The sequence below is a fragment of the Oncorhynchus tshawytscha genome, linkage group LG12 (assembly GCF_018296145.1).
Source record: "Oncorhynchus tshawytscha isolate Ot180627B linkage group LG12, Otsh_v2.0, whole genome shotgun sequence".
Classification (NCBI taxonomy): domain Eukaryota; kingdom Metazoa; phylum Chordata; class Actinopteri; order Salmoniformes; family Salmonidae; genus Oncorhynchus; species Oncorhynchus tshawytscha.
Genome location: NC_056440.1, coordinates 35,800,966 through 35,813,350, shown reverse-complemented (window position 1 = coordinate 35,813,350; position 12,385 = coordinate 35,800,966). Strand labels below are relative to the sequence as shown.

The 12,385-nt window shown below is 40.6% G+C and overlaps 1 protein-coding gene across 1 annotated transcript; it reads left to right on the top strand.

Annotated features, from left to right (window-relative positions):
• Positions 1–4,468: 4,468 nt before the first annotated feature.
• Positions 4,469–12,092, top strand: slc25a25a (solute carrier family 25 member 25a). The gene is made up of 10 exons (XM_024439047.2): positions 4,469–4,748; positions 6,708–6,834; positions 6,953–7,040; positions 7,176–7,290; positions 8,631–8,789; positions 9,510–9,662; positions 9,843–9,950; positions 10,123–10,290; positions 10,394–10,544; positions 10,690–12,092. Exons 1-10 carry the CDS (start codon positions 4,590–4,592, stop codon positions 10,872–10,874), a joined length of 1,413 nt encoding a protein of 470 aa, XP_024294815.1. The 5' UTR covers positions 4,469–4,589; the 3' UTR covers positions 10,875–12,092.
• Positions 12,093–12,385: the final 293 nt, after the last annotated feature.

The following is a 12,385-nucleotide window of genomic DNA, read 5'->3' as shown; positions in this document are numbered from 1 at the left end:
AGGGACAGCATGGAAGAGCACCAGTAAGCCAGTGACTCAGCCCCTGTAATAGGGTTAGAGGCAGAAAATCCCAGTGGAGAGAGGGGAACCGGCCAGGCAGAGACGGCAAGGGCGGTTCGTTGCTCCAGAGCCTTTCCATTCACCTTCACACTCCTGGGCCAGACTACACTCAATCATATGACCCAATGAAGAGATGAGTCTTCAGTAAAGACTTAAAGGTTGAGACTGAGTTTGCGTCTCTCACATGGGTAGGGAGGCCATTCCATAAAAATGGAGCTCTATAAGAGAAAGCCCTGCCTCCAGCTGTTTGCTTAGAAATTCTTGGGACAATTAGGAGGCCTGCGTCTTGTGACCATAGCGTACGTGTAGGTCTGTACTGCAGGACCAAATCCATGTTCAGTTAGATGATTTTGTATAATATATAATACCTAGTATGCTCACAACTGCATGGTGGTATAGATATTGCTAGCTGTTGTACATATACATATAGTAGTGTTTTATATAATCTTGTTTTTTACAAGTGTACTGATAAGTTACTAAATGATTCCAGCTGCATCAGAAACTAATATAGTGTTGTCTTCAACTCCTGGATCAATTCATTGTGATTTTCATGAAATACATTTGGATAAACTAGCTTCAGTCTAACTGCTCAAACAAATGATGCAAGGAGTTGGTGTATCATTTAAACTTGATTTGTTGACAAGGAAACATGTTTCAATAACAAAGTAGATTAGTCCGTCAATATAGCTAATATGTAGACTTGTCTTCAAGACAACGTTTATTCGCTCTGTAAGTTCATACAGCAGTATACAGGAATAGTTATGGTAATGTATGATATATACAGGGTCTTCGGATGGTATTCAGTACAAGGTCCAACAGTTGACAGTGCATGTCAGAGCAAAAACCAAGACATGTTGAAGGAATTGTCCGTAGGGCTCAGAGACAAGATTGTGTCGAGGCGCAGATCTGGGGAAGGGGACCAAAAAAATGTCTGCATCATTGAATGTCCCCAAGAACACAGTGGCCTCCATCATTCTAAAATTGAAGAAGTTTGGAACCACCAAGACTCTTCCTAGAGCTGGTCACCTGGTCAAACAGAGAAAACGGGGGAGAAGGGCCTTGGTCAGGTGGGTGACCAGCTTGAACCCAATCAGATGTTTATGGTGAAGTGGCCAGACCGAAGCCAATCCTCAGTAAAAGACACATGACAGCCCGCTTGGAGTTTGCTAAAAGGCACCTAAAGACTCTCCGACCATGAAAAACATAATTCTCTGGGCTGATGAAACCAAGATTGAACTCGTTGGCCTGAATGTCAAGCGTCACGTCTAGAGGAAATCTGGCACCATCCATACCTTGAAGCATGGTGGTGGCAGCATCATGCTGTGGGGATGTTTTTCAGCGGTAAGGACTGGGAGACTAGTTAGGATCGAGGCAAAGATGAACAGAACAAAGTACATAGAGATCCTTGATGAAAACCTGCTCCAAGAGCGCTCAGGACCTCAGACTGGGATGAAGGTTCACCTTCCCACCGGACAACAACCTTAAGCACACAGCCAAGACAACACGTGAGTGGCTTCGGGACAAGTCTCTGAATGTCCTTGAGTGGCCCAGCCAGATCCCGGACTTGAACCCGATCGAACATCTCTGGAGAGAGCTGAAAATAGCTGTGCAGCGATGCTCAAGGCAAAGGGTGGCTACTTTGAAGAATATATCAAATATATTTTGATTTGTTTAACACTTTATTTGGTTACTACATGATTCCATATGTGTTATTTCATAGTTTTTATGTCTTCACTATTATTCTTCATTACGAGAAACCCTTGAATGAGTTGGTGTGTCCAAACTTTTGACTAGTACTTTATATATTCTAGTGTATGCATGCATGTAACTGTCCGTGGGACCTTTTTTGGTTCTACTGTTCTTATTTTAAATTTGTGTAGTTCATTCCTTGAGGTGTTCTTGTCTATTGATGTTCTGTATTATGTCATATTTGATGTTTTGTGTGGACCTCAGGATGCATTCTGCTTCAGCAACAGCTAATTGGGATCCTAATAAAATACGATTAAAAATATATAAAAACTCAAAACTTCAAATTTTTTGGGTAGCTAAAAGCATTATTTGGTCAAACAGTAAATTATATTATCCTCATGATTCCTGTAATGAATGTGTCTGCCCCTGTGCCGGTGCCCTTGCTGGGGCCTGCTCAAGAGAAAAATGTGTTCTGATTGTATAACATTTCAAAATGCAGTTACGTGAAACACACAGCTTCGTCCCCTTGTCACTGTCAAAGAGAGGGGAGGGTATCAGCTTTCTGTAGGTATTTTTTTATTCAATATACAGCTCAGTAGCAAGTCTTTTACAACCAAGATATTTGATATGGCTTTGAGAAATGGAGTGGCGCACAAAATGTCTCATGGGTAGTAGCCTACAACTGCAATGTTTTTTTTTAGGACATTACATTTGCTGTTGGATGAAAAATGGCTACTAGCAGTGGGTATTATAGTTAATGTGTTTTGAGTTTCTACTTCCTCGTGTGTTGAACCCCAAATTAATTAGCCTATGATATTAGTTAGTGCACATAAAGATGTATGTAATTCATCTCTATTGAACCAAAAACAATTCTGGACATTCTGATTCCTATTTTTACAGTAAAATATAGCAACTATAGTCTAATTGTCATTCCAAAAGTGAGTTGGGGGAGTGAGCAGTGAGCAGTGGCTGGTGTGGAGAAAATGCCAGGGCCAAATTATTGCCCAAGACCACACCTGGACTCAGCTGTCTGTCCACCACGTGGTTTAACCCAAAACCTTGACGTTGTTCCAGCACATCCGTCACTTGGCGCTTGTCACCTGGCATTTAAGTCTAGGCATGTCGTCATCATTTTATTACATACAACCCCATGGTGTTCCATAGTACCTGGGGGTCTGGTGGGACATACAAACCCATGTAAAGATTTTTTTTTAACTAATATAAAGGTTTTAATCTGTTGATTACTTTTTATTCTCTGGAGAAAGCCAACCACCCAAACTATTAAGCCTTTTATAATACTGTATCGATATTAAAGGCCCCAGTGCAGTCAAAAATTGACCTATGTTTTATATGTACTGTATTTCCACACTATGAGCTTGAATAATACCGTGAAATTGTGAAAATGATGATAATGCCATTTTAGTGCAAAAGCTGTTTGAAAAGACTGCCTGAAATGTCTGCCTGTTTTGGTGAGATGGAGCTTTGGCCTGCCTGATGACATCACCAGATGGTAAATTAGTTAATAGACCGATAAGAAGTAGATTTCTGAACCTTTCTGCCGATAACAGATAGTTTTCAATTTGCCTCTCCCCACTCAGACCACTCCCAGACTGTCCTAGCAAAACTTTTGCTTGAGAAATTTCTCTTTGCTAAAAAGTGTATATATATATTATTATTTATTTTTTTTAAAAATGTTTTAACAATCACAGTAAAGTACTTAATTGTTACTAAGAAATGATTTTATATTGAGAAAAAAAACAGCTGCATTGGACCTTTATTTTTACTTATCTATTTTTTACTTAACACTTATTTTTCTTAAAACTGCATTGTTGGTTAAGGGCTTGTAAGTAAGCGTTTCACTGTAAGGTCTACACCTGTTGTATTCGGTGCATGTGACAAATACAATTTGATTTGATTTGATAAAAGGCACAATTTGTTATCTCATAATTCCTGCAATTGTTAACATTGTAACTACCAGGCAAAATAATAATCTAAGGAACAATCTAAGGATCTGCTTGTTCTGTCTTAGCCGGACATTTTCAGAAAGTTGCTATTATGATGTGTTGGCTGAACTCAGACCATCTTGCTGGTAGAATCAATCAGCTTTAAATGACAATATAGAATGACAAACATTGATGAAAATAAAGAATTTAATGAATTTCAATCTAATAACCTCATGTATATGATGTATTGTAGAGGTAGACTGCAAAGCAGCATATAGGAATTCACCTTGTAAAACTCTGCTTATAAAACCTGTAGTACTAACATATCACACATTTCAATTAAGGCATGATGAATCTCCAAACGGGAAACGTTTGTTATTTTCCCAAAATATAGCCTACGTCACATAGGGGTAGGCTAACAAACCGTAGCTTGGGGTAAGAGAGGGTTAATGCTGCGTTCAACTACTAGTCAGAACTAGGAAACTCGGAAATATCCGACTTGCTAACTGGTTGAACGCAGTACGCGTGCAACCAGTTAGCAAGTCTGACATTTCCGAGTTTCCTAGATCCTGAATAGGACATGAACGTGGCACAATAGTCTGAGGGAGGGGTTAGGGGTCATTGAGCAGCGTTCACGCAAGATCAATGCTTGTCAATTGAATGATGCAGTGATTGGTCGATAGCAAATGACGTTGCCGAGAGAGGGGGGCAAAAAGATAATCATAGGAGCCAATAAAATGGCTCTATTTTCAGAAGGGTGTGGTTTCATAGATTTCTATAACACGAGGCACTTCTTTACCGGCGTTTTAGTAGTAACACGCCTAGGGAAGTTATCAGTCTTTGGTGTACTTTTTATTTATTTATTTATTGAAGAGTGGCTTTATCTTAAATTTAAACATGCTTGGCCTGTGCCTTTATGTGCCTGTTCCGAATTCGGATCCTATTGAATTCGAGTATTATGAGTCCAATGGACTACCATCGGAGCTGAAATCGCTCTTCAAATTGAGTGTGTTTCTACCGTCCCAAGAATGTTCAATTTATCGGAAATGGCGAAAGGTAAGACTTGCACTCTATTCTTTTACATATGTATTTATATGATTCTGCAAGCTTCACAGCAAGTTTTACATTTTGAGTGATTTAATTTGTCTTTTTCCTAAACAATACGTTTTTTTTAACAATGCTGTCGTACTTTCCTGTAAATGCAACCCCCCTTTCTGTAGTCTGTGTTTGTCAAAATCTCACCTACTGCATAGTGTTGCATGTAATCCACCACATCAGACCATAATGTTTAAAGGTTTCAGCAGGAATTGAATGCAACAATGATTCAGACCCATGGAATTCAAGAGAGAACGCATAATTTAATATAACATTATGTAGGCAGGCTCAAGGAGTTCCCCCGAGGGATAAATGTGGCCCCAGATATTCATTAATATATTTGAAAAATGAATTTGCATTTGCTTCATCAATGTTAGAATTCTTTGACTTTGTTTTATAATTCATAAACTGTAATCTGACACTGAAGGCATAGACAATTTTATTATTGTTCTCTACATTGATTGTGCATTGGGCTTTGGCTGGCAACCGCTTCTAGTTTAAGTTTAAATGTGCCTCTTATTAGTCTAATTGCATATCAGTGACCCTAAGCACTAAACCAGCAGATTCAGGGTTGTCAATTAGGCACATTAAGAAATCACTGAAACATGATGGAATTGTTAAATTACAGTTTTTATTTTACCTTTAACTAGGCAAGTCAGTTAAGAACAAATTCTTATTTTCAAGGATGGCCTAGGAACAGTGGGTTAACTGCTTTGTTCAGCGCTCTAACCACTCGACTACCTGCCGCACCATGCATGCAAGACTAGTTAATTGACCCTCGACTGCGTGACCCACCGAGGCAAGACATGATGTTCTTGGCCGAGGTTGGCATCGTGATTCGAGCCCTCGTGTCTTCAGGCATAGGTATTAGTGTCGTGGACATGTATCTATATCCTTAATGACAAGTTGACCTGCCAACTTGTGCTAAGCCCGTCGACCTACCTGGTCTAAAATAGACTGAGGCATCAGCAGTTAAGTTGCTGGCCTGGTGTGATTTGCACTACTGTCTTGAACTACATGTATCTACCAAAATAAAGGAAACCCCAACATAGTATCTTAACAGGGCTTTGGGCCACCACAAGCCGCTAGAACAGCTTCAATGCGCCTTGGCATAGATTCTACAAGTGTCTGTTACTCTATTGGAAAGTTGTTGATGGCGGTGGAAAACGATGTCTCAGGCACCTCTCCAGAATCTCCCATAAATGTTCAATTGGGTTGAGATCTGGTGACTGACACACACATCCGTTAACCCCCCTACGCTCCTTTGAGACTGCTCTTTCAAAGTCACTGAGATCTTAGCCATGGTGGCCAAAATAATGGGCAACTGAGTATTGTTATACACAACATCCCATCATGATTTGGGTCAACTGATTCATTAACTCAGGGACCACACCTGTGTAGAAGCTCCTGCTTTCAATATGCTTTGTGTCCCTCATTTACTCAAATGTTCCCTTTATTTTGGCAGTTACGTGTGACAACGCTCCCATTGGGAGCATTCTTTCTGTCCATGTTACAGGCCTAATGTCACATTTTGAAAGTGAATACACGTTGTTCTCTCTCATAGGATGGCATTTAAACATGGGGCAAAATAGTTTTAAATGAAGGACGGGTTAGCCTAGGTTTGAGTCAATGGCTTTCAACATAGGGCCTTGGTGTTCTTTGCCTCGATCAGAGACATTGTTGAAGTGCTTTGTCTTGGCTGGATATTGAGTTGATGAGAAATGCACTGTTTGACATTATTCACACAACAGTCACCTTACCCTCCTGTCAGGTGCTTACATGCATTCAATTAGTATTGTCCCCCTCCAGATAAGCTCCAGTCTTGGGTTTACGTTTGTTGTTTGATTTTCTATTGTCCTCCATGGTGTCTGTTATAAGAAAGCAATTTTGTTGATCATTTAGTTTTTTTTGCCCCTGCAGAAAGCGGTGAAAAGTGCAGACAATGACCTGGATGGGCAGATGGTCTTTGAGGAGTTTGTTCACTATTTGCAAGATCAGGAGAAAGATCTGAAACTCGTCTTCAAGAACCTGGACAGAAGGAGAGCTGGTATGCTATTATGCACAAATCCAAACTTAGTTTCAGAACATGCATAAGCTACCATAAAATACACGTTTTGTTTGGATACAGGTGGAATTGTGATGAATTGTCTTCCATTGTGATTCAGATAAAATTGATTCTAAGGAGATCATGCAGTCTCTCCAGGACCTTGGTGTTCACATATCCCAGCAGCATGCAGAGAAGGTCCTACAGAGGTAAGGTATTAGGATGAAACGGTGTTTCCTTATGATTTTGGTCAATGTTGTCAGTATAGCTATTATTACCAGTTTGATTCATATTCTCAAGAGTTTATGGTTTTGTTTTAATCTGTTTTTTTTTTTTTTAAATAGCATGGATAAGAATGGAACAATGACCATCGACTGGAATGAGTGGAGCAACTACCCTCTGCTACAGCCCAAAGAGAACAACATCCCTGAGATCACCCTATACTGGAAACACTCCACGGTGAGGAGGGAGGATGTAAAATAGCTATCCACAAAGCAGAGAATTGAATTATATTTAACATGAATTTGAGTACACTCTGTATCCACTGACAATAGCCTTTAAAGTTCAATATTGTGAATGGGGATGTTAATCCTATTGTATAGATCAACACCGAATGGATGTGTGTCACCAATTAATATTTGTTACTAATTGGTGGACAGGAAAGCTCTGAATACATGATTATGCGAAAAGAAAATTACGGGTTGAATGAATTACCCCCTTATATAAAATGTTGATACAGGTTTAATTATCCCTTATGTAAGATCATCACGTTTGTAAAGAGGTAGGAGGAGAATAAAATGATCCCCTGCCTTCTTAGAACCACCTTCATGGGACAGTGTGATCTTGGGCAGCGTGTGGGTGGGCTATTGAAATACTGTACGCCTTAATGAGCGAGGCAGCTTCTAAATCTTAACCTGCTTACCTCTCCAATGTGGCAAAAGCTACAGAACAGCCTTTATAGGTTGAGCTGGGGCTAAAAATATTCAGACATACTCCCTTGGAGATGAGATGACCACCTAACACAAAGGCCAGGCAAAATGTCAAGCAGCATTTACTCTTGAGTCACTTTGGCCAGACTAACATGTGGCAGTAGTATTAATTACACTTGCATAACAGGTGCTGCCAATTTTCTAAGTTCTTGCCTCTCATTAAATCGCTTTCAGTTAGTGATTTGGTGCTGGCATGGTAAAGAGGGATAAAGCCTGTACTCTGGTATGGATTTTGCAAAGGCACCTCTCTTGGGACTTAAACTATGTCTGGGGAGGCTCCCTGGCTGACCTAGATGGTCATTGTGCAACAAACAGTGTTACTACAAGGAGGGAACATTCCCCTCAGTCTTCACCCTCATAATATCAGGAGTGCACGTCAAGTCTGAACCACGGCATTAAAGCAGAAGCACCCTTATGTGTTAACTGGTTTAATGTCTGATTACACAGCAGTGTCCCAAAAATAACAGAACAGGAAACGTGTAGAATTCAACTTGCTTCCTAACTCGGAACATTAAGTCAACTGACCTAAAGCCTCATAACCTGTGACCTTTGCTCTAAAGGGATGAGGGCAGAGTCTTCTCTGACGCACATTTAGCTGTCAATACTGCTTGTCCCTAGTCACCTCTAGGTGAATGGTTTGTGTAAACATGAGGCCTTAGAAATCCCACACACTGAAAATGTCAGCTCACCCCTTATAGCTTGACTAAACGTCTTGTTGCAGCTGCTCTTGGATAACTAATGTATTCTGCGACAAAATAAATGGGCTAGTAGTGGATAATTATACTAATGTTCAATCTGTCTGCTCTCTAGCTGTTTGACGTAGGCGACAATCTGATGGTGCCTGATGACTTCACGACAGAGGAGAAACTGACAGGCATGTGGTGGAGGCATCTGGTAGCAGGTGGAGGTGCAGGAGCAGTGTCCCGAACATTCACCGCCCCCTTAGACCGACTCAAAGTACTCATGCAGGTAAGAAGCCCTTGATCTACTGTCCTAGTTACCACCACAGCCCTGTATTCCCAACAACACTTGAAGTTCTAGGAATGGTACACCTTGTCCTTAATTACATGTTCATTGTTGAGTGAAAGTGGGCATCTTGCATAACTTGTAGGCAAATAACAGAACTGTTGCAAGAGCGATTACCTAAGAGTCATACATGGGTTAATGAGTATGTAAATGTGCCAAAACATGGGGTCAAGGGTCCTAGTGGCTGTTTGTTCCCCCCTGGCTCATCCAGCCGACCAATTACTGTGGCTGAGAGCCAGCACACCTTCTCTGTTGAGATGTGATTGGCTGCAGCGGCAGATAAGTCAGGAGTGAGTAGATAGGATTTTACGTGATAGCAAAGTGTGGACTCCCGATTGACGTCAGTGGGTCTGTTTGAACAAGTCATCTGTGGGTTGGTGCAACTGACCCCAATACACTTTGACTTGTTCCACATTGTACTCACATTCTCAGAGCGAATGCCTCAATACTTAAATAACTGAATAAATGTTTTGAGGAGGAAGGGCCCGATTCCGAGTTATAATAAGCTTGCACAACGTAAACGTTCGTCTAAATCATTAATTGACCTCAATTGGAGACTTGGCTGAACATTAAGCACACAGATAAAGTTGGAATACGGCCCCAATTATCTAATTGGTCATTTGACTTCTGTATGATAAACATTTTATATTCTTGATTTGTCAGGTCCATGGTTCCCGTAGCAACAACATGTGCATCATGAGTGGGCTCACCCAGATGATCAAAGAAGGTGGGATGAGGTCGCTGTGGAGAGGGAATGGAATCAACATTATCAAAATCGCCCCTGAATCCGCCATCAAGTTCATGGCCTATGAGCAGGTACTACATGCAATGCAACACTTACTCCTGTATCATTTTACTTAATTTAGGGAAAGTCTGGACTCGTATACCGTTTATTATAACTCCATCTAAATTCTGTATGTGACGACCAAGTTTATGTTCTAACGGTGTCTATCTTATCTCATCCCCTCACTTTTCTTTCAACGGACACTGGTGTAGATCAAGCATTTGATTGGCAGTGATAAGGAGACACTTGGCATCCTGGAGCGTTTTGTAGCTGGCTCGATGGCTGGAGTCATCGCTCAGAGCACCATCTACCCCATGGAGGTGAGCAGCCGTCAGTCATCGCCCTCTGTCATTACAGATAGGGACGATTACACCTGTGATTTTTATCAGGATGAGGACAAACACTTGTGATTTGAAAGTTCGTAATGCCAATGTTTTTGTTCCGATTACATGCCACCTGCTAGGTTTTCAGTTTTTTTTCCCTGCTCACCAGGTTCTGAAAACACGGCTTGCCCTGCGAAAGACTGGTCAGTACTCTGGCATCTCTGACTGTGCAAAGAGCATCTTCAGGAGAGAGGGACTACGTGCCTTTTACAAGGGCTTCATCCCCAACATGATGGGCATCATCCCCTACGCTGGAATGGACCTGGCTGTGTATGAGGTAAGAGACCCAGAGAAGGCTTTTACAAATCTCTAGTTACATGTTTTCACTGCATTGGAGGCTCCATTTGGAATAGTCTATGAATATGTTCCTTTTTCCACAGACATTGAAGAACTCTTGGTTAGAGAAGTATGGTGCCAACAGTACTGACCCAGGAGTGTTAGTTCTGCTTGGATGTGGCACAGTATCCAGCACCTGTGGTCAGCTGGCCAGCTACCCCCTGGCCCTTGTCAGGACCCGCATGCAGGCACAAGGTGAGAGCTTCAACAATGCACACCTAATTTACACTGCTTATTGGAATATATCATATTTTCCTCATTTTATTTAGATGAGGTTATAAATGACTACAAGTGTTTCTGTTCCTTGGCTCTAATGCTGACTGTGATTTATCTCCTATAGCCATGCTGGAGGGCAGCCCACAGATGACAATGTCAGGGCTCTTCAAACAAATCATCCAGACAGAGGGGGCCATGGGTCTCTACAGGGGCCTGGCCCCTAACTTCCTGAAGGTCATTCCAGCTGTCAGCATCAGCTATGTGGTGTACGAGAACCTGAAAATGTCGCTGGGAGTTAAGTCGAGATGAGGTGACACCCAACATCTGAATGGATCTTCAACCCCTCCGTTGAGGCTAAGAAATGTGACTCTTGCTACTTGAGGTTTATGGAGCCATCTCATTCTGTGAATGCCAGAAGATGGAGAACAAGGGACAACAGAATGAAATGGTATCAACTCTGTGAGCTGAAACAGGGGGAAGAGGGAGCTTCTCTCTATTGCTATTGCTGCTATTATTTAGTTGTTTATTTAGATGCTCAATTGTTGAGTTAAGACCAGAATTCTATAATGAATGTTGGTTAAGTATCTACCCAACTGAGTAACACCATCATTGGGGACCAGTTCTTGTTGCCAGTTTGTGGTATAGTGCCTCTAAAATTGTCCTGTTTCTATGGCTTCACTCAGTAAATCAGGTTATGCAACAGTTCAAACTGCACCAGTCCCCTTAAGTAGAAACCACTTCAGTTATGCCCAGTCTAACATGATTTATTCAGACATTTTCCTTAGCATTAACAGGTTTTCTGAGTAGTTATTGGTTCTTTCCCCACACCTGCTTTTGTCTTTGCCTGATATGAACATTTATATTAATTAGTGTTCCCTTCCCTGTATGTAGGCAATAGGACAAAAGCACATGTGGTGAATATTTTCCCTTCTCAATCCTTACACATTACTAATTTATTCACACTGCCGTTTCTGACTGAATTGATGCTGTATTTCTGATTGAGTGAAGTATTGATGTCCATATCGATCTAATATTTATTCTTTTTTTTTTTTCTGTTGACAGTGACATCATTACGTTTTTGTTCAGAACACTGCATTAACTGGCTTTATGCTCATAAGTTTGACTTGTTTTGGAAAACTAACTGAAGAGCCATATTTACCATTATGTATTAAGTGGGTATGTTTGCAAAATAAGTTCACATGAGCTTTAAATTATTGAGTTAATTTTGCCTATTTGTCCTCTATATATATTTTAAGTTTGTTAGTTTACATTGGTGCTTTTGTTATCGAAATGAATTGCTTCTTTTGGTTGTCAGGTCACTTAATCAATGTCTTTGTACCTAAAACCAAAACTTGATTTTAGAGCTTTGTGTAGATTAACACTAATGCACTTTAATATTGGAGAGACATTTGAAGGTTTTGCATTAACTTTAGATACAAAGTTGGAAACCACTTCAATTTTGGTTAAATCATTTTTTTAATAGACCATTTGGTTCTTTGAGCAAATAAATTAAAAGGATATGTAATATTCACGTCTTTGGTGTATTTCTTGACTCCTTGAGTGTGTCCCTTTACTTGGACGTGGATGTTCAATAAGGGTATTTCAAAGATTCAGTGTTTAAAAAAAATAAAATACTGTTTTATTAACCTTGTGTTTATTTGTGTGAAACATATATTGTATTGGCCTATAGTTATTGCTTTATCAAGAAAAGGATGCCATTGAAAGGAATAATTACCGGGGTAGCTGAAAATGGACCAACTGAAGGGGAATATTCCCGGTGTTTGGTACTGTGGCAAAACAAGGTTCTGAGTTTTGATGAG